This window comes from Micromys minutus (assembly GCF_963924665.1).
Source record: "Micromys minutus genome assembly, chromosome: 23".
NCBI lineage: Eukaryota > Metazoa > Chordata > Mammalia > Rodentia > Muridae > Micromys > Micromys minutus.
The window spans coordinates 22,232,236-22,254,196 of record NC_137958.1 but is presented as its reverse complement, the minus strand read 5'-3'; the positions used below and the strand labels follow the sequence as shown (position 1 = coordinate 22,254,196).

At 40.7% G+C, this 21,961-nt stretch overlaps 1 protein-coding gene across 1 annotated transcript in view; it reads left to right on the top strand.

Moving 5' to 3' along the window:
* The window catches only part of ELAPOR2 (endosome-lysosome associated apoptosis and autophagy regulator family member 2), a gene marked incomplete at both ends in the record, with an annotated part of 155,411 nt that overhangs the window by 52,647 nt on the left and 80,803 nt on the right, over positions 1 to 21,961 (top strand). The window contains one exon of the mRNA XM_080936073.1: positions 19,172 to 19,292. Within this exon, the coding sequence (XP_080792199.1) occupies positions 19,172 to 19,292 (121 nt within the window). The remainder of the gene's footprint in view (positions 1 to 19,171; positions 19,293 to 21,961) is intronic.

The following is a 21,961-nucleotide window of genomic DNA, read 5'->3' as shown; positions in this document are numbered from 1 at the left end:
GTGGGACGTGGAGTTCTGGAATCTCAATGGCCGTGGAAGGTAAAAGGGAGATATATTCCTCACTCTACTTTGCTACCGGTACCTTCTTTTGGATTTATACAACCAGAATGACACGGTCCAGAGAGGTCAACTGGCTCACTCAGAGCAAATGAGACTGGAGAGGGATGTGTTGAATTGCTAATGCACAGGGTCAATGGGTTTAATTTTTCTTCTGCTAATGGGAGAGACATTAATCACTTGTTTGTTAGGGGGAAACCAGATAAGAGAGAAGAATTAAAGAGGCAAGGCCCTATAGTTTGTGGAGTAAATAGGATGACAGGATAGTTGAAGAACACAGAGAGATGCTCATTTTGGAGAGTGGAAGGATAGATTCACGAGGAGGCAAGCATGTAAATATGCACCTATGGAGGCACATATAACAGACGCCCATAGAGGTATAAACATGTGCAGAGGAGAGACAACTTGAACCTTGTGCTCGTAGGAGATTCATTTTCCTGTGATTGTTAGAAGTAAGATCCAAGGCTCATTGTTGAAAAAAGAAAAGGAAGGGGAGTGGACTTAAACATCTAGCACTAGAGTACTGTCAACTTCAGAATTTCTTTGGCGAGAATGGGAAAGTAAGTCGATAGGGGAAGATGCAGGAACAGATGGTGATTATTACCCGATTATTAAATGCCAGTAACCACACTGTGAACTACTCATATCATGTATGAATATGCCGTTAGTGGAGATAGGGTGAAGACAGAATTATGTGCGTGCTAGTTTTCACTTCTAGCTATGCCTCGCACATGCTAGTAGAGTTCAGGAACCTTGAGCCTTAGATTGTTCACAATTCCATCTTTTCTCAGTTATAGAGGCACCGTTTATTATGAAACATGGCAAACTTCGATTAATATTTTGGGTGGATGGGAGAAATAACCATTGTGTTAAATGTACTCGGATATATCTGCATTAATTTTACACAATTTCTTTCTTAATATCTCTGTGAAATCTGAACCATCAAGATTTTCCTAAATTTTCTGTCTCAGTCTGCAGCTCGCTAAGGAGAGAATATTCTGAGTTCTCTTTCCTTGTTCTTTAGAGATACATCGTTCAACATTGTGACCTGTGGTCACCTTACTGTAATGTAGAGGATATTCCTACTGGCTGCAAGCTCTTCCCGCTGACTAAGTATTTCCCATTTTCCTATCTGGGTTTGTCTTTGAGGCATACAACAATTTAGCACCTGACTGTGCTTTTACAAATTTTATGGTTTGTGAATTTGAGTTTTAATATATGTATATGTATACGTATAATGTATATGTATATGATATATGATGTATATGAATGTATATATGAATATGTATATGTATAAGTAATGTATATGTATATGTGTATGATGTATATATATATATGATTTGAGTTCTATATAAGTTTATATAAATATATAAGTTTATATCTATATGTAGATATAGATATATAGACTAGGATACAGTCATGATTTTTTTGTTCAGTGTGGTTAAATCTTGTCTCATGAGCTTATTTAGAAATGTTTGGCAGACAGTTGCTGGTTGATAGTATAGCACATGGTTTTGTTCCAGCTTCTGAAATCCTGTGGTACATGCTGATGGAGTTTAAGCCTCCTCTGATAGCATGGCCTTCTGTGGCAGGGGTATCCTGTGAGCACACTAACTTCTGGGTTCTTTGCTGCATTATCCTGTCAATCATTTCTCCCTCAGGTACTATGAGCAACACAGTGAGGATAATGGTTAATTCTCCTGATTCAAACAAATCAACTGAAATGATAAGTTGATAGTAAGAGACCACAGAGTTGGCCTATTGTTAAGCCTATTGTCCAATTGTAACGTTGTTCTGTAGAGATCATGACAAGGTTGCTGTTGCTTTTTTAATGTGCATTTCAGGGGTGTAGTTACACCTGCTTCCCATGCTGAAGCAAATAAATCACATGAGAATCAAATCACAAAATCTATGTGAGATGGGCTCACAGACTGCAGTGTCTTTATTGCTGAGTGTCAGGATAATGCATGGCCAAGGATAGGACAGTTGGCAGACACACAGTCCTAGAATATTGCTGTACTTGTGTAGGACTATTTCATGTTTGAATTGTGAGTCAGTTTAACTATTGTTACAGCTCTGTATGATAGAGAAGGTTTTATAATTGTGTTCATTATAAATGACAGCAACAGCAGCAGCGTCAACAACAACAGCAAAACTCAAAGTTGGGAGGTATCAGGTGTGTCAGGTAGCTTACCTGATAGGAGGAATAAGGATGTTGACTCTGGTGTTAAGGTGCACTCTTAGGCAAATCTGTATGCTTAATGTTACTGAATGGATCTTTGAGACCCGTGGGAGAACACTGAAAACTTTTTCACTTGTCTCACAAAGGGAAGGCATCCATAACGGTAAGTAGAAGACTCCGGCAAACAGTCATTAGAATTTCCTTCATTCGGGGGTATACATAGCTTTGTGACCTTATGGGAAAAGATCAGCGTTTGCTTAATTCTCTTATGAAGTATGACCATGTGCTACATTTGCTTAGAAATATGGACTGTGACAAAGCTGTAGAAAGGAAAGCCATCTTTATCTGTGTTTTCTTATTTATCTAGAGCAAACAGATATTACTAGCACAATAAAGCCTTGGCATAGAAAACATCTAATTTTCTAAAATAAATGTGCTTTGAGAAGTAAAGCTCTAATTGGTTATTCTGGGTTGATGGGATTATGATAGAGATTTACTTTATTTGTACGTCCCTTATTTTCTAAATTCTTCATACTGAGTATTTTTTTGCAATTGTAAAAGCAAACATTAAGGGTTACTTTGAAACCAACATATCAGAAAAAGAGACAAAGCTGAGTAATTAGGGCTCTGTGGTAGAAAATAAAGCTGTTTTGACAAATAACTCCTGGTTTCCTTTGAGATCCATGTTGATCTTATTTATTCCTTAGGAACAAGGAGATAGGGTGCTGAGAGGAAGTAGGGGCGCCGATTAGGTAGAGTGGGTTATTGCTGGCTAAGTTCTGCTTCCTGTGAAGTTATGAGTAGGAGGAGGAGGCTTCTGTTTTTATTCTGGCTTTGGGCTATAGAGTTTTAAGAGCTTGCTTTAGTTCTTGAATGTAACAAAGTAATTAAGTGGTCATGAGAAAGTGAGTTGCAGACGGACAGGCAGGCAGGCAGGCAGACAGGCAGACATTGGTTCTAATCTTAGATGCACTATAGCTCACATGCAGGACCTTGGGAAACTGTTGGGATTGTTTCTTATTGTTTGGTCTGTAAAATCTCTGCCTCACAGAATTGGTGGGCCAGCATGGAGGTCTCTTGAAGACATTAGCACACTGCCTGGTGAACGGGACTAGTGCCCGGCAGCTGCCCCTGTTTAGTGCAGTCATAGGTGGTGTGAAATCTGAGACATTCATGAATGAGAATTGGCTTTATAGAATTCATGTACATCTGTTGGAGCCCTCGGCTGCTGGTGACTCCAGCTTAAAAGCAGTGTATTAATTGGATAGCTCAGAGTAGGCTGAAATCTAGAACAGTCCTGAGACCTCAGATACTAGCCTCTTGGGGGGTAATTACAATAGTAGCTCGAAGCACTTCCTTTGAGAATTCTAGTGCCCATGCTATTTTGGTAATGTTAGATGTTGGTTGTCTTTTCTCTTGAGTCCAATTGTGTTTGTTCTTTGTCTTTCAGATTACTTAAGTTTGTGATCTGGGCATATTAAATGTTATCTAGTGAGACCTGTACCGTCCCTGTAATGTTGACTTGCTTGTTTTTTTAATTTGTTTTTGTTCCCATGCAATGGATGTGGTCAGGTTCTAACCTCGTGTTCTATGTCTTCTGTGCTGATAATTCTAGTGATTGTCAGTTTTCAAAAATGGGTGGGGCTTTTTATTCATTTATAGGCATGGATGTATTGCTGTTCTTTCTGTATACCCCGCAAAGTTTGGGGCGCACGTGGTTATTCACTTCTCCACGTTCGCTATGCTACTTTACTCAAAAGGCTTGAAAGTGAGCCAGCATTTTAGTTACTTTTCTATCACCGTGAAAAGACCTCATGACCTAGGTAACTCATAGAAATGATTATTTGGAGCTTCTAGTTTCAAAGGGTATGATCATGACCATCTTGGCAGAGAGCGTGGTGGCATGCATGCAGATAGAGAGCTGGAGCAGTAGCCAAGAGTTTATTACTTGATCAACTTGTAAACATGAAGGGCAGAGGGAGAGGGATGGGAGAGGAGGGAGAGGGGAAGGGGGAGGGAAAGGAGGAGGGGGGAGAGAGAAACACACAGAGAGAAACAGAGAGGCTGGGAATGATGGTATGAGCTTTTGAGAGCTCAAATTCCATTCCTGGTGACACACCTTCTAATTCTTTGCAAATAATTCCACCAACTGGAACCAAGTGCTAAAGCATAGGAACCTCTGGGTCCATCCTCATCCAAATCACTGCAGCCTGGGACTTAGGTTTGTTTGCTCATGCACATAGTAGGGAGATTCTCTCGTGCATGTCTGTTTGCAGTTTTATTCCCCACTGATTCCTTTTGCTTTCCCTCTGTTTCAGAGAAGGCATGTCAGTAGTTCCAGCCTGCTTGCTGTGTGTGATTTTACTGGACTGAATCTAAGCGAAAGGGAACGAACGAGAAAATCCGAACAAGGTTTTTCTCCTTCAGTCTTCATGCAGGATGCACAGTTCTCGTTGTTCCATCCTTCAGAGAGAATTCTCTCTGGATCTCGGGTGTTTCTGTTTCCTGGGTGGCACAGATGCACTTCCTCAACTAGTGCTGGTTAAGGGGCTGGGCTAGAGGAGAAAGAAAACCGGAAAAACGTACACGGGCTTCTCATTCCATAAACACTGCTCTTTGTCCCGAAGGGCTCCTTTTCCTGACCTTCTGGCTAGGTAGATGGGCTTCTCTGCCAGGTTTCCAGCCTACACTGAGCTTGCATCCCCTGACCTGGTTGGTCACCTTCAGCTGAAAGTCATGAAAGCCAGGAACCTCGCAGTCACTTTAGTTGTTGCAAAGTTCTGACTTCTGTTGCTGTTTTATATGGTTGTTTATTCTGTGCTCTCAAGTTAGCATTTTGGACTGAAGGTGCCCTGGGCATCCTTCAATTGGGCTGGTGACTAATTCATTATAATTGGTCAGGGAACACCTTCACCATAGAACCTGGCCAGTGGTCTCATTTCTGTGATTAATTGTCCAGTCAGAACTGTATGGAATCTTAGAATAAACCCCCAAAGTGTAATGAGATTAGGAGACACACTTTTACAAGAAGAAATGCAAAGGAGGTGCCAAGCGCACATAATAACAAACTTTTACTGTTTCTAATTAGAAAGATACTTTTAAAAATGGATCTATTGGATCCCCCTCTCCCAGGAAGTGTTTTTGAGAGACACTAGGTAGATTGTACTCTTTTTTAAACCAAAAACAAAATTCCATTGACTTGGGAGATTCTGCTTGGGCCAGTTAAATGAAAAAGAACATAAATATCTAGTGTGTTTTTGTTTAGAGCACAAAATCTGCAAACAAAACCTGGTTTAACATTCTAAGCTATTCAGTCTTTCTAACGTGTATGCTGTTTCTGTATGAGCTCCTGATAAGTGGAGCTCAATTTCAAGTTGGTAGCATTGACAAGAGTTAGCTTTGGAATTTAAATGGCATTTTTTATAAATCCTTTCCTTCTGAGTTCTGCCAGCACTTGGCTGAATTTGAATGTGCAGTTGTCCCTTTGGGAGCCAGATTGTGTGAAGTCAGCAAAACATCTTCTCCAAGTTCCTTTACTTCCTTTTGCTCTTTATCCCAGAATTTATCTACTTGTAGCAGAATCCTTGTATCTGGGTGTCTGGACACAACTTAAATTCATAGGCTCCCGCAGAACTTGTCGACCTGTGTCCTATGACCTAGTCAGGCTAGATGATTTACATCCATCAGAGAAACCAACTTAGTTTGAGGGGTTAATAAATGGCATTAATTAAAATAATGGGGATCATTTTTTATTGGTGTCATTGCATCTCCTACCGTGTACTTTAATTGTTGTGAGGAGAAATGGGAATAAATTCATAGGTTTTCCCCCCATGAACTGGAGGAAAGTACATTTGAAAATACAGAATCCTATAAAGGATGCTAAAATTAATCTATTATTGCTCAGTTACGGTTACCTGCTTTCAATCTCAAGAGCTTGTTTGGAGGTTCCAGTAGGGGAGCCCTGCTCCCATAGCTTCTATCACTAAAGAGTCCTTCTCTGTTGAGGAAGGTGTCTTATTTGACCAAATGCCTTGCCAACCAGATCAACTCCACCACACCTGGCAATCAGCAGGGTAGCAGATGTTGCAGCCTGATTATCCTCATATCCCTCATTAATCTTTCAGCATGCATTTTTTTGCTCTTTTCCTCAGACTCATTGCATATACACAGTCATACACATACACAGACACACACACACACACAAACACACTTGTACACATATAAGCATACACACATACACACATAAACACATACATGTACACATACACACACGCACAGACAGGGACACACACATATACAGATACACTTGCACACACCCATGCATACAGGCACACACATGCACACACAGTTTTAAAAGAGTTCAACTCATTACTTTATTAAGCCTTAGTTTTGCACTTAAATGTGTTATATTTTTGCCTTTAAACATTTCTTAATATCATTGTTCTAAAATAGATTGTGTAAGGTCTTGAACCTGATCATGATAATTTAGTAGCTTGTTCTCTTGTTGCAGATTCAGATTGTTTTAAAGATGGTACTATTAGAAGTAGTGTTCTAAAGCAAAATTTCATAGGTTTCTCTGAGCTGTATGCCTACAGGTAGAATTCTTCGATCATGTACTATATCTACCGCATATGCAAGGACATCTAGGAGACTTCCATTCACCTTTTCGGAGGTTATTAGATAGTTCACACTTGCTCAATTTTTTTTATTAAGAAGCAAAGATGGATTTTTCATTTCTTCCTGGTCACTGGAGAAGAATTCCATTTATATTGTGTGTAAATAAGCCTGCAACCGAGGGCAAATAGACATCAAGAAATCTGCACTTTTGTGTAGTGTTGTATAATTCTTATTTTGGCTAGTCAAAGCAGCCACGCCCATACGCTGTCCCACCTTGATTCAGCAACCCTTCAAGAAGAAGATGGACCTGTTCACCCTCCAGGAAATTTTATCTGATAAGGGAATTGGAGCGTTTCTTGTCACTTTGTGGGGATGTTGTCATGTAATAAAGATTAGCGTCATCTCACAGCTGACAAGAGGGTCCCTGCAGAGTCCCCCTTGTAGGCTGCTGCACTCAGGTCTTTAATTGTAGGGAATCCCTCTCCTTCCCTTGTAGTCTGTGTTACCTCTCTCGTGTCCTGATCCTCTTTAAACCATGTTGTGGTGAATGAGACTTTGGAACTACAAATTTAATAGCCTGATATTTGCACCATGCTCTAACTGACTGAGCTAATTGGCCTTCTTAAGCTGTGTTTGGTTCATATCCCCGAGAGGATTCCTTCTGAATGGAAACAGGACGGGTGGATCTGAGGGAGAAGGGATGTGGGTTGGGGAACTGGGATGAATGCAGGGAGAGGAAACTGGATTGTATAAAAGAAGAATTTAAAGAATAAGTCACCTAAAATTGCCACCAGGGCCTCCATGGATGGGCTTTTCACAGTTCCAGTCTCTTGAATATAAACATTGTGGACTGGACAATTGTAAGGAGTGGAGGCATAGGCTAGTTTTGTTTTATGTGAGGCAGATTCTCAAACTATGGGATAGGAATAGGATAGGAAGGGGCAGGGACTGGGGGTCCAGCTTAGTGGTAGAACACTTGACGAGTATGTGCAAGGTTCTTGGGTTTGATCTCCAACACAGGAAGAAAGAGAAGCAGAGAGGAAGGGAAGGAAAGAAGGAGTAGGAGCTCCTCAGTTTATACTCTTGTCCTCAATCCTCTTAATGTCAGGAGTAGATCCTTTTACACAGTGATTAGCTCTACTATAGAGTCCCACGTGCTAATGTAAGTTATAGGCAGAGAAAAATTCTCATGCTCGGACGTGCAGGCATGGAGTATAATGTAGGCTCCTGAAGTTTCAGTGCTTCGTATGCTAAAAAAGCTCAGAAATGAAGTTTGGAGACGACAGAAACCAAAGAAGAAAAATGCCCACTGTGTCACGCTGATTCTGGGACTTAGCCTCAGGCCAATGGAAAATTATTGCTGGATTTGATGATATACATAATGAGATGCTGGCTGTGTGGCTGAGTCTGGAGTGTGTCAGGTTTGGAACGCTGACACCAGGAGGCCACTTAAGCTGTTGGTGATGGCCATCCAGGTGGCAGGAAGGTGACTGAAATGAGTCCGTGGCTGTGAGGAAGCCCTCAATTCTGTGCAAGACCATTATGTGAATAAATCTTCTACTGGGGAAAGTAGGCTGTTTCTTTGAGATAGGGTTTTGAAAACGTTGTCAGCATTATTATCATTGATAATACTGTTTAACTTGTAGGCAGAATTACATTTCAGCTAATCTCAATCAAGACAAGCAGGTGTGCTGATCAACTGCACCATGGGGAAAGCCAGCATGGGGTATAAGGACACTGATGTCACACAGAGCTAGAAGGTGGCTCTTCTAGGCAAGCTCTGTGGTGGTGACTTGTAGAGACCCCACACCGATGCTGCAGTTGTCTGGCTTGTGCATCAGGGAGGGGAAAGTGGCCCTGGGTGAAACACAGGTCAGGATAATGCCTCTTTCCCTTCAGTTACTGTATTGTCTGTATCTCTAACCTCCTTGGTTCTGTGTCTTAAGTGGAAACCTCTCCCCGACCCCTTTGCCTGACCGTGGACGGAACACTGTGGAGCCTACATTCTTAAGCAGGGTTTTCAATCTGCTTTTGTGTTTTTCTATTACTCACATCTGATTCCTGTGGTATTTTGATGCTCTCCCTCCTGAGTGTTCATCATTCCTTCCTTACACTCCGTGTAGCCTTTAGCTTTTAGACTTTCTTGCTTTGACGGAGTTAATTAGAGCTCACCTACTGCTTCTTCCGAAATAATTGTTGACACCCTCGTCCACTGCCATTTCCATTTTCTTTTGACTTGCAGAATTTCTGTCCATTTATTCTTTCCAATTCCCTTTAGAAATATAGTTATTCTTCTACAGGTTTGTTGGGGAGCAGGTGCAAACAAATTAAGTTAATCAAATGCAGTTAGATAGTATAGTTTAAGGGCATTTCTTACACTAAGGTTTTGTTCATTTTTATTTTATGTAAGTGTGTGGCTACATTTCTAGATATTTTGCCATGTTCACACCCGGTGCAAACCGAGACCAGGAGAGGGCATCAGATCTGCTGGAATTACAGGTGACTATGAGCCACTATGTGGGTGCTGGAGACCAAAACAGTGTTTCTTCAAGAGCAGCAGTACTCTTCCCTGCAGAACCATTTGCCCAGTCCTTAGGTCTTTTTTTTTTTTTTTAAACATAAGTATATAGGTTTATTTTCTTTATTGTCTGATATGAAGGTTATTTATATTATACATAATCTAGCTATCAACTTCTTGAGGAAATTGAGCAAACCCATGGCTAGACGCAGCTTAAAATAGCTCCTTCAGATTCGAGTTTCCTCATGGGTGGTCTTGTTTTCAGATATCCATCTTTTGAAAATCTCCCTGGCAGCACACAGTTACTGAAAATGGTTGGTTTCCTCTCATCAGGACCAGTGGAAAATGTCGGATAAGGCCTGTAACAAGTGAAGCATAGCTTTAGCTTCCCATGGCTGAAGGGGAGTCTAGGGTTTTTGGGTCATTTGGGATATGACAGTTAGTAATTTAAGAGACAAGAGAGACTGTAGTTCAGATCTGTCCCCCTCCACTGCCCAGCCTCCTCACTAAATGGGCCAAAGGAAGGACATCATGCAATCTGGGTCTAGCTAAGAAAGGAACCCCATGCAGTTCCCTTCACATTAAAGTATGAGCCCTATGAGAGCAGGTGCTTGACAGTCTTGTTTCTGATTGTATCTCTGTCATCTATACAGGGCACACGTGAGATGCTCAACAAAGCTATATTGAATTAAAAGAAAAATAAATGTCTACTTATAGAGACTCATTTAACAAGGCAGACATCAGAGTCAGGTTTAAAGCATGAACGTTTGAAAATGTTTTCTAAAAAAGAAAAAAAAAAAACAGTATCCACAAATGAAAAGGATGTGTCCTAAATAGATCAGATATATGTTACTTTACTTAGCAGTGGGTTTCTATGGTAACACCATGTTCCTTTTATAAAAGAAAACTCTGAGAATAAATATTTCTGAGCAGTACAACGGAGCTCATCTTGATAGGGCAGACTAACGGAGCTCCTCTCATTGTGGAAGCATTCAATGCTGACATGCTTTTGGTCTTTTTGCCTGATACCCTGAGGTCTGCTCACTCTTCTGAGCTGCAGTTGAGGTACTTGAGCTGAGCACTACAATCTCATGTGTTCTCTTTTTTATGAGTGCTTCCACCCATGAGTTCTTTGGGAATAGCATCAAGATCAGGCAATGAAGCTCCCAATGCTTTGCATAAAAATTCAGATAAGGGAGTTTATAGGAAGAAACAGAGTGGAGAAAATAAATCACACCCATTTCTTTCTTTTTTCCTCGTCTCTTGTGTTTCTGCAATTATTGATTTGTTGTTGTCGTGTTGGCTTGGAGGCTTGGGAATTGCATCTGCTGTCTGTCTGTCTGTCTGTCTGTCTGTCTGCCTGCCTGCTTGCCTGTCTATCTATGCATCTATGCAAATACATATGTATGTGATCTGTACATACATACGTGTGTGTGTGTGTGTGTATGAGAGAGAGGGGGGGGAGGATGGAGGGGAAGAGAGAGAGAGAGAAAGAGAGAGTGGCGGGGGGGAGACAGACAGACAGACAGACAGACAGACAGACAGACAGACAGACATGGGGTAATGAGCACTTGTGTGCTTGCAGGTGGACATCAGAGACTGACTCCATGGGACTTTCTTGATTGTTCTTCACTTTGTTTTACTGGGGGAGATCTCTCTGAAGTGGGAGCTTGGAAATTTGGCTAGTCTAGCTACCTAGCTTTGCCCAGCCCCTGGGGGTCCTGTTTCGTGGCTGCACGGCTTTCGTGTGGTTACTGGGGGATCTCAACTCTGATGTTAACACGTGTGTGAATCTACCATAATAACAAAATTATAAGCTCATCGAAGAGAATAATGTAAATCTCCCATATAATCCTTAACATTATAGTACTTATTTAATAATTAAATATTAGGTAGTAAAAACTAGTGTATGTGTATTATATATGGAATATATATAATATATATTAATATATTAAAATAGCATTGATTATTGTATAAGCCATGTATAGCAAGGGTTCTCAACCTGTGACTTAGAACACCTTTGGGGTTGCATATCAGATATTTATAATTCATAGCAGTGGCAAAATTACAGTTGTGAAATAACAGTAAAGTAATTTTGTAGTTGTGGGTCACTACAACTTGGAGAACTGTATTAAAGGGCCACAGCATTAGTGAGGTTGAGAACTCTGATATGTAAGCTATGTGTTGATGCCTGCTTCCATTTAGATCTTAGAGTCTCCTCAGGGCCCATATGTTAAAAGCCTGGTCACCAGGATGGTGCCACTGAGAAGTGGAGCAACCTCCAGAAAGTGGGGCCTGGAGGGTGGTTCTTAGTTACTGCAGTGATAACTTTAAAGGTGATGGTGGAGTCTTGATTCTTCTCTCCCTGTTGCTTTCTGCTGATGTGGTGTGCCACCATACGTTTCTTCTCTGACATGCGGCTTTACCCCAAGGTCCAAGACAATGGTGACAATTGATCACCAGACAGCACAATGGGCCCAAGTGAAGTTTTTCTTTACCAGTTAATTGTCTTGGGATAGAGAAACGGCTCAGTGGTTAAGAATAATTTTAGTAAACGTAAGAGCACCTGGGGTAAAGGCTTTGGATGACTGTGCATGTTTGATACTTTAGCACTGGTGGTTAGTCATCCTATCAAAAGGGTAGAGCCATTCAAGTTCAGTGGTTGACTCTGTTTCCAGGAATTAGGTAGAGAGCGATAGAAGATGTCAGATCTACTCCTCTAGCTTTAGCATGTGATTATACATCCTTGTGTGTACATATCACACACAAATGAGTTAATTACCTCACATTTCACTATGGTGCTGAAGGCTGACTCATGCAATTTAAAAAATAATGTATACATGTTATCAATATGTTAACATCCCTTTTATATGAGATTTATTTGAAGTCACATGTATAATCTATGTGTAAACTATAAATGTTATAACTAGTTTGAACAATGACCCACAAAGTTTACAGTTGGCACCATGAGACTTCTTAGTGATGTCTGTGTTTGGAGAGATGCTGTGGGAGTCCAATGTCCATTGAGTATATCCTGACATCTTATGTTTTACATGTAACATGACACAATTTGCCCTTATTTGAGGGCCTAAGCCTATACCTTGATTTGTAACATGTAAAATGTATATGTGTATGGAAAGTCCCAATTTCTACGGAAGGACTATTTTCGTTTAATTGTTTTGTGGCCAGGAATAAGTCTATGATCTATTTCTTTTCAGGGTGTTGCCTGGCTTCTGTGCAGTTGCAATGTAAGATTCAGTGTGTCCAGGCTACAGTGTCCTGTGGTTTGCAGACATGTGTAACTAATGCCCATCCTTAGCATTGGAGTGGGCCTGTATTCTTGTTCCAGGGTTTGGTTTGCAGACGGGCTCGTGAGCAGACACTATGACTCATGTCAATGTGGTGACAAACTATCAGGAGCTCTAGAGGGCTGGAGAAATTGTCAAGAACTTTCTCCTTGTCAGGTAAAATTATGAAGAACTTTGGAATAGGCATACAGGTTAGCAAGTGTCCCTTTTTGAGTGATTAGGCTTATCAGAGGCCAGCACCTTTTAATGTCATTGAAAGGTTTTATAATATCAAATTGTAGAAAACTAGCAGGAATACTAATGAACTGAGAAATGAAACTGCATTCATCTTTAGAGTACAATTGACTGATACCCTCTAGATATTTACCATGTTTGCATGAGTAAATGCCTTTTGCTTTCTTGTGTGACCCTTGAATTTTCCTTTGACTGGTAGCAATAGTTTACTAATTTGACTTGCTAGTTAGTCATAAATCTTTTGCATGCATTAATTTTGCATTTGTATAAGAAATGATTTTATCTCTCTTAAAAATTGCCATTTTGCACTAGAATATTTGTTTTCCTTTTAAAATATTTACATATTTTAATTTTATACCGACCTATGATGTACCTATTATGGATTTATATATGTACTACATGCCTGTGACATGCCCAAGAGGCTGGAAGAGAGTGCTGGATCTGTTGGGACTTGAGTATAGGCATGGTTATGAACTGACATGTGTGTGCTGGGAACCAAATTCTGGTCCTCTGAAAGTGCAGCCTATACTCTTAACCTCGCAGCCATTTTTCATTCCCCAGAAGAGAAGAATTGGTTCAGGTGATTCGTGCGTATTAAGGAATTAGTGCTATGGGTGGTTTCTATTAATCTGAACATTCTTGTGCTAAGATTCTCATTATTCAGTTCTCTGAATAGAATTTAGGTGGGTATATATCATATTTTTCAAAAATGTTACTTTACCACACTATTTTTTAGATCATTGGATGGATGTGAGGAATGGAGTCTTAAAATTGTTGTGAGTTCATATGAAATGGTGAATTTGAAACAAAATCTATCTGGTTTAGGCTGCGAGCACCAAGTACAGCCCTGTGCATGAGATAGATTTGAATTTCAGCATTTTCAAATTGTAAAGAAGCATATTACAGCTTCCTGCTGGCATCCTCAGAATTTGATGACAGTGGCATTGATAGCTCTTTGGAATTGTTGGGCATCATAGAGTTGGCATATAGGATAAAATTATCTTAGGAAAATTAATTAGCATATGACATCCAAGCTTAGAGCTGGAAAACAAAACCCTGCTTTTATGTACTTACCTCTGTTCTCATCTCACTGACAACCTGAATTGTTCAGAGGTCTACCTGTTTTATGCGAAGGCCGTAACATATTTGAAATTCATGTCATACTTCATATCATCATTATTTTGCTAGGATGATAAGAAATAACTTAAATTTTACATATAGAGGCCAGGATAGTCTCAGTGGGATATGGAAATAAGAAAGTCTTCTGAATACAAATAGCTGGGAACCAGAGAAACATGAAAGTCATTATGCAAATATTTGACCAGCCTGGGCTGTCCCCCACAGCAACTGCAGAGATATTTTCTCAAGTAAAACACAAACAAATACAAAAACAAGGTTCGAAGACTGTAATTCTTACAACAGTAAACATTGCCTTATGTGGCAAATATATGTATACACAAACTAAAATGTTGGAGCTAGAGTAGCCATAGGAGAGGACAGTGTCACCATAAAGCAGGGACTGGTATAATCCAGACACAAGCCAAGAATGCTGACTGCCAACAGAAGAGGATGGATCCCCCCCCCCCCCCCCCCCCCGGCTTCCTCAGAGGGAATGTGACAGGAATGTCCTTTTTAGGTAGAGAGACGAGAAGAAAGCAATAACTTGGGTGTTGATGGCCGCCATGAGTTCCAGAGACTCACAAGACAAGTTTCTAGATCCAGAGGCTTATAGCTCTAAGCCTTGGACAAAAGAGGCTTATGGCTTCAAGCTTTCAGAGCTGGAGACTTATTGTTCTTCGTGATCAAGCGGAACATTTTTGCTCTGGGTTCACAGTACTGATACCTGTTAGCTAGGGTTGCAGGCCCTTAACTTTTGCTGTGCCTGAGTGTAAGCATTTATCTTTCACAACCTCTTTTAATAAAGGTTCAACCTCCCTCTAGCCCACGATTCACCAGAGGTCGTTGAAAAGAAAGGTTATCAGGATATGGGGGCAGTGGATCTATTCAGAAATAGTTCTTTAGGGTGATTCCATTTGTTGTTCTCAGTTCAGTCCACTAGCAAACACCCACATGAATCAACAGCTGTAGTCCAGTCCACTTGGCAGACACCATACATGAAATCAGCAGGGGAACTTCATTTCAGAAGAGACTGTAAGGTCCCCAGTTGACTAGAGTCTGTGGTGGCAGCAAGAAGCTGCAGTAACCTCATGAGAAGTCCTTTAATGAGTTTCTCTCTATGAAGTGACCACAAGGGAAGATCAGCAACACATGTGTCTCATTCGCAAAGACTAATGCAGAGCAATGCGAACCAATGCTTGAGCGCCTATTGTCTGTGGGGTCATATGTATATAATGTATACGTATATGATATATGTGTATATGATGTATATGTATATGATGTGTATGTATATGATATATATATATATGATGTATATATGTATATGTAAAAACATCATGCATACTTTCATGTGTTTGCTATAGCAAAACATCCTTTCACCTGTGTTGGCTTCAGCAAAGCATTCTTTCATATGTCTGCTTTAACAAAACATTAGTTCATCTGTCTGCTCCATCAAAACACCATTATAACCTGAGTTTCCAAAGAAACCAGAAACTTCCACTTTACCTGAGTCTTCAGCTTTTAGTAGGTATCTCAGATTCTTCTAGCCACCAGGACCTCCAGTATTCATGGCTTCCATTCCAGTCTTTGATTCTTAGTGACTTCTTGGCTCTTGTAGACTTAGCTACCCATGGTTTCTGCCTTTTGTTGTTCTCTATAGTTATTTGGGGCTCTCTGGAACCCTTGAGTTGTGTCATAAAGTTTTAGCTTAGATCTACAGGTATAGGGACATCCAGTTCTTCTTGATTCTGGAATTGTTTATGGTCTCTTCACTCCTCACTGTTGCTGCCTGGAATGGAAACCCCAGGGTATTGTCTGCTCCTTAGATCACTACCCAGCATGTTCTACCCATAATTAAGACAAGTATGCATAGAGGTCAATTAGGAAGAAGCTTTTATTGGCCTAATATTAAATACAGTGTATAGTGTATAGGAGAAAAGGTTCCTTGCCAAACTCAAACAGTATGGAAAACAGTCTGCTTACTCAGACAGAAGGAAGGCTCAGCAGTACTACTTAGTGTTCAGTTCTAACTCTACCCAGTTAAAACCTTATATATAGTCAGACCACAAAAACCTTAAGTCAGGATGATCAATCAAAGGTTTTTGCTCAATCTTTACTGGGGGTAGTTCCCAGCTTTCATAGGACCATGACTGGTACAACCTTTCAGAATAATCATCAATGGATCCTTTGGAGCACGTGCAGCAGGGCCCTGTGGTCATTACTGCAGTTTTTTAGGTAGAAGTCATCAATATAAGAACACAGTTCTCAGAGGACATTTGCTGGAGTATGAGTGACCATGTCCTGGGAATACATATTTAAGTTATCCCAAGTTCCATGTTTCAACGTGTTAACAGTTTGTTGGAGCTTAGATAGTATCAGAACAGAGGAAGTTATAAAACAGGGCACTTTCAAGATTTATTACTGGAAACATTGGGCAGTCAGGGTACAGCAAAGCTGGGTAAACTCTACTATAGGCTTTGGATGCTTTATAACGGCATTTTTAGCTCTTTGGCTAAAACTAGGATTTAAAACATGTATGTAATGTAAAACATACATTCCAAAAGATTTACCAAATGATTACCTAGGTATTGGGTCAGATACCAAGGATGGTGGCAAGGGCTTATTTAGGGGCTAAAGATACCTTAAGAAAATTTGTTTCTTGAGTTGCAGTATTGTACCATGACATGTCCTTGAAGTTCCCACCAGCTAGCAAAGGTCTGTTGAAAGGTATAGTTCTTTTTAGGAATTTTCATTCATAAATTTTCTGTGAGCAGTTGTGAAGCCCCAAGACCTCCTGAAGTTGAAGCCACAGTTAAAACTGTGTTTGCAGAGTTCCTTGCTATTGCAGTGGGGTTTCTTCAGGGAGAGCTTGGAGCATTGATCCAAAGATGGGCTTCCTGGCTGACAGCCCCCTGCTTCAGACAGCTTCCACAAGGGAACAATCTGGCAGCTCTCATTCAAGGGCTGAGTAAGGTTGACAAGAAAAGTTGTTCATCCACTAAAGAGAAAACTCTAAAATATTAAAAGCTGCTTTTATGAGTTAGAAAATTAACACTCTTAACAGAAGTATACAACCCATGGCCAAGGCAGAACTATGCCCACCTGTAGTGTCTGACTTTGGTCAGAACCATGATACTACCCTGGGACTTAATCCATACTGAACAATGGAACATTACATGGCCACTGTGGTGATTTGCTACAGCTGCCATGGAAACTGCTGGCGATCTGGACCCAAAAGTTCTGCTAAGCAAAACCTGAATGTAGAAAGTTGGATTTGGAATTGTGTGATGGGCCAAAGCTGGAGAAAAATTGAATAAAAAAAGCCTAGATTGTCTTAAGAAGATTATTGGTAGAAATGGCATGAGAAGTACTCTCAGTGAATGCTCAGAAGACAAACAAAAACAAGTAACATGTAGAAAAGGACTGCATTGCCTTGTACTGTATGTAAATTGTCATAGGTGGGGTATCACTAGAAATATCAACAGTGATTTTGGTGTCTAGTTAAGGTTTCTCTTGCTGTGAAGAGGCACCATGACCACGGAAGCTCTTATAGAGGAGAACATCTGACTGGGGCTGACCTATAATTCATTAGCATCATGGTGGGAAATGGCAGCATGCAAGCAGACAGGTGCTGGAAGGAATTGCGGAGAGTGCTGTATCTGGACTTGTAGGCAGCAGGGAGAATCAGTGAGCCACCAGGTCTGTCTTGGGCTTCTGAAACCTCAAAGCTCAGCCCGGAGTGATTCACTTCCTGCAACGAAGCCTACTTCAACAAAGCCACACCTACTTCAACAAAGCCACACCCACTTCGACAAAGCCACACCTACTTCAACAAAGCCACACCCACTTCAACAAAGCCACACCCACTTCGACAAAGCAACACCTAATAGTGCCACTATCTATGGACTGTTTTCTTTCAAACCATCACAGTTGGTGAGGGCGTAGAAGGAAATTAGGAACATTCTGTTGGAAATATGGGGTGAGAAATTGTTAAAAGTGGTGCCTGGCTTATTCTTGCTGCTTACAATAACAAAGGAAAGAAGGAAGGAAAGGGAAAGGAAGGAAGGAAGGAAGGAAGGAAGGAAGGAAGGAAGGAAGGAAGGAAGGAAGGAAGGAAGGAAGGAAGGAAGATAAATAGAGAAATTAAAAGGACTGTTAGCATAGGAGCCCAGAACTGCTGATTTGGGAAATTCTTAGCACATTCAAATTGAAACAGATTCTAGAAAAGGGAGCTGACTGTGAAGAGGGAATGTTGTGGGGGAAAAGTAGCAGTTGTGGTCTTCCATTCCCAGTTTCTCTGTGATGATGTTGCCTGTCTTTAATATGCTATTTCGGTTAACCAGTGAGAAAAGCAGACAGTTAACACTCAGAACACTGACTTGTATCAACAGGGTAAGGACAGGAATCTAGTTCAGCTGCAGAGTGCTTGCCTTATAGGTTTGAGGTTCTGGATCCAGTCCCTAAGGTTAAGCTATTGAAATTCAAGTATTATCTGGTAGATTTGTAATTTCTCTTATTGTTGAAATGTCCATGTAACATTTTGTTCACACACACACACACACACACACACATTCACTATGAAAAGAGAGAAGTGGATATTGATTGGGCAAGTGTAATAGATCTGTTTTAATCTATTGAGGGATAGCATTCTGCTGAGGTGGGTGTGAATTAAGCCTCAGAGACCGGCTTTAAGAACTTGCAGAAGTTTGGTGGTGTTTGGATGATTAGTCATCGCCCCTTCTGTTAAGTTTTTAAGCAGAGTGGTTCGAGGTCAGTGGGGATGACTGGCGGCTTTGAAGCCCTCGAGACAGTGGCAGCACTTGACTTCAAGTCATTTATTCCCTTATATCTGTTGGGTACTTAGAGCCCAAGCCCTGCAAAGGAGACAAGGGAAGTGTGCTGTAGCACTTCCAGCAGGTAGATAGTGTTGAGTGCCCTCTTCTCACCAGTCCCTCAGTGCCCACTCTACATTTCTGGGGACAGTCTGGATTAAGGAAATGCTGCTGTGGGTAGGGTGGGAGAGGGATAAGGCTCCAGCAGAGGACAGTTTGGAAGCAGGCTGTTTGGGGTGCTAGAGACAACTCACCCCACCAGTTAGAATTGGCTCTAACAAAGGCTTGTTTTTGTGATTGTTTGCAGAAAGATTACCACTTTGAATATACAGAATGTGATAGCACTGGCTCCAGGTGGAGGGTCGCCATTCCGAATTCTGCAGTGGATTGCTCTGGCCTGCCTGACCCAGTGAGAGGCAAAGAATGCAGTATGTTGTGATTCTTTTTGACCATTTGTTTTCCTGATTAAACCACAAACTCACATTAGTTTTAGATGCCATTATAATAAACCCAAGAGACCTGGCAACAATGTATATGTAGTGTTGATACCTAGCAAATGATGGGTGTGGTGCCACATTCTTTTAATCCTGGCACTTGGGAGGCAGAGGCAGGCAGATCTCTGTGAGTTAAAGGCCAGCCTGGTCTACAGAGTGAGTTTCAGGACCATCAAGGCTATACAGAGAAATCCTGTTTTTGAAAAAAACAAAACAGGAGTGGTGGGCAGATAGATAAATTGATGGATAGATGGGTGGATGGATGGATGTGATCAATAGATAGACACACACAGAGAACACTTCTGAGTTGTTATAAAGTATATTTTTATTTTTACCTGTCATCGTTACTACTGTCTGCAGAAAAATTCTTGGAATGATTCCTTTTTATTTGCCATTGAAATAGTTTAATTATTTTAAGTGTAACTTGTAGAATGACCATGTGATTGCTTGATAATATTACATCCAATATCATGTTTTCCAGCAATTATTCAGTGTTTACACAGATGTGGTCAAATTGATTTTTATTTACAAATTTCCTTCTAAAACATCATTTTTTTTTTCCAGTTGGAAGTTTATGCAGTGAAATAAACCAGCTGTGGCCCTGGGTTCTAGAGCTGACAGAGAATATTTTCATTAAAAAGATTTCCTATTTCTTTGGTATGCTAAAAGGAGATTATTTTAAAGCTCACAAGTCAGTTAGGAGGTCTAATTAACTTAGAAGCCCAGTCATATCATAATATTTTTCACATTGCTTAAATATCTCCAGTCTCCAGCACCTTAGATTTCTATTGTTGATCATAAACACCATTTTTTTTTATTATGAAATCAAGACCAGCATGGTACTTGCAGCTGGATCTTGTCCTAGGCTATCTCTGGAATATTTGCACACACATAGTGAGATATCTTGGGGGATAGTATTCAAATACAAACAGAAAATTCATTTGTGTTTCATATGTATCTTAAATACCTCACCTATGATTGTTTTTATGTAATAGTAAAAATTATTTGTTACAGGAAATTTTGCTGTAGAATTTTCTCCACAAGGAGAAAATTTGGTATACATAGAAAACTCAGATTTGGGGGAAATTGAGCTTTTCATATTAGGAGTGTATATAAGCTACAACAGTCCTTGTATTGGAGGGAAAATATAGGCTTGATGTGGGACAGTAACTTTGCCCAGGTCTGCATGTGGCAGATCTAAGACTCCACCACAGATATATTTGATTACAGAGCTAACCTGTCTTCATTGAGGATGTGGCCAAGGTGCTTTTAGGTCTCTTGGAACTTAGCAGTTGTCTCAGACAGAAGAAAACAGATTAAAAAGTAGAACGTGGTGCACAAGGTCAAGCCCAGGTCACCAGTGAATATTCCATCAGGCAGCAATAACCAGTTTAAGTGAGTCTCTCTCTCTCTCTCTCTCTCTCTCTCTCTCTCTCTCTCTCTCTCTCTTCTCTCTCTCTCTCTCTCACACACACACACACACACACACACACACACACACACACACGACATAAAGGTGGCAAAGGAACCTGCTGGGAGATAAATGGGAAGCTGTTGAGAAGTGTTGGGAGTGAATATTATCAAGGAACAGTGAACACACGTATGAAACCGTCAAGGGTAAACAAAAGGCTTGTTAAATGTGTGACGGATGAGGACATAGCAGAGGCTTGCCTGGCATCTGTGCCCAACAACACATAACAGGGAGGCTCAGGAATGAAGGGCTGAGACAGGACCTCACTCTGAGGTCTCTATGTGCCAACGCTGACTCTGAACCATGGTCCTATCTCCACCTCTCACACGCCAGGATTTTAGGCATTTACTACCAACAGGCCACTTAAACATTTACTTGGTAAATAAATTTTTTTTGTGAATTTTGCTTATCAATGTAGTATGCATAATAGTACATTTTGAATGGTGTTTACTGAGATTTAATGAGATAAATTGTACATGTTTAAAAATATCATTAAAAAAAAGTAGAACGTGGTGACTTGAAGTAAAAGGGAGGTAGGGCGGTGGTTATGCAGGATATGATTTTCTCTGACTTAGGGTTTCTAAATTTCATCAAACCCAGATGTTGGTCTTTGTTGAAACTACTATAGGTTCTTGACATGTAATTACATAGGTCTTTTTAAAAGGTGGGCCAGTAGAGTCCTTTCCTGAGGAATAATCATGAAATCAACTTTTCCAGAAAATTGGGTAAACTCTACAATATATTTGTTTTTCAAGACCATCTAGAATCAAGTTGCAAATCTCCTCAGAGGTAAAAAGAAGTCATATATCAGCTTTTGTTATGTCGAATCCCTGGGTATATGTGATTCCAGAGCTTGTAGGGCTCTGGAAAGGCAGGGAGAGAGACCTCTGTTAATGACACTTGTTTCAGTCTCTGTTGTCCATTCTGCTGGAGAGAGCTGGTCAGTTTCCTAGTGCTGCCCTGGGCACTGAGATGACCTCATCCTTCTGCATTTCCCTGTTCGCTTCAGCTCACTCACTGGGAACTTGGCTGCTTCTCCCAAGGCCCTGGCGCCAAGTCTATTATCTATAAGTGCTTATAATCCACCATCAGGGTCTTGCAGGTAGCATGCCTATTCTCAATAGGACCTTGC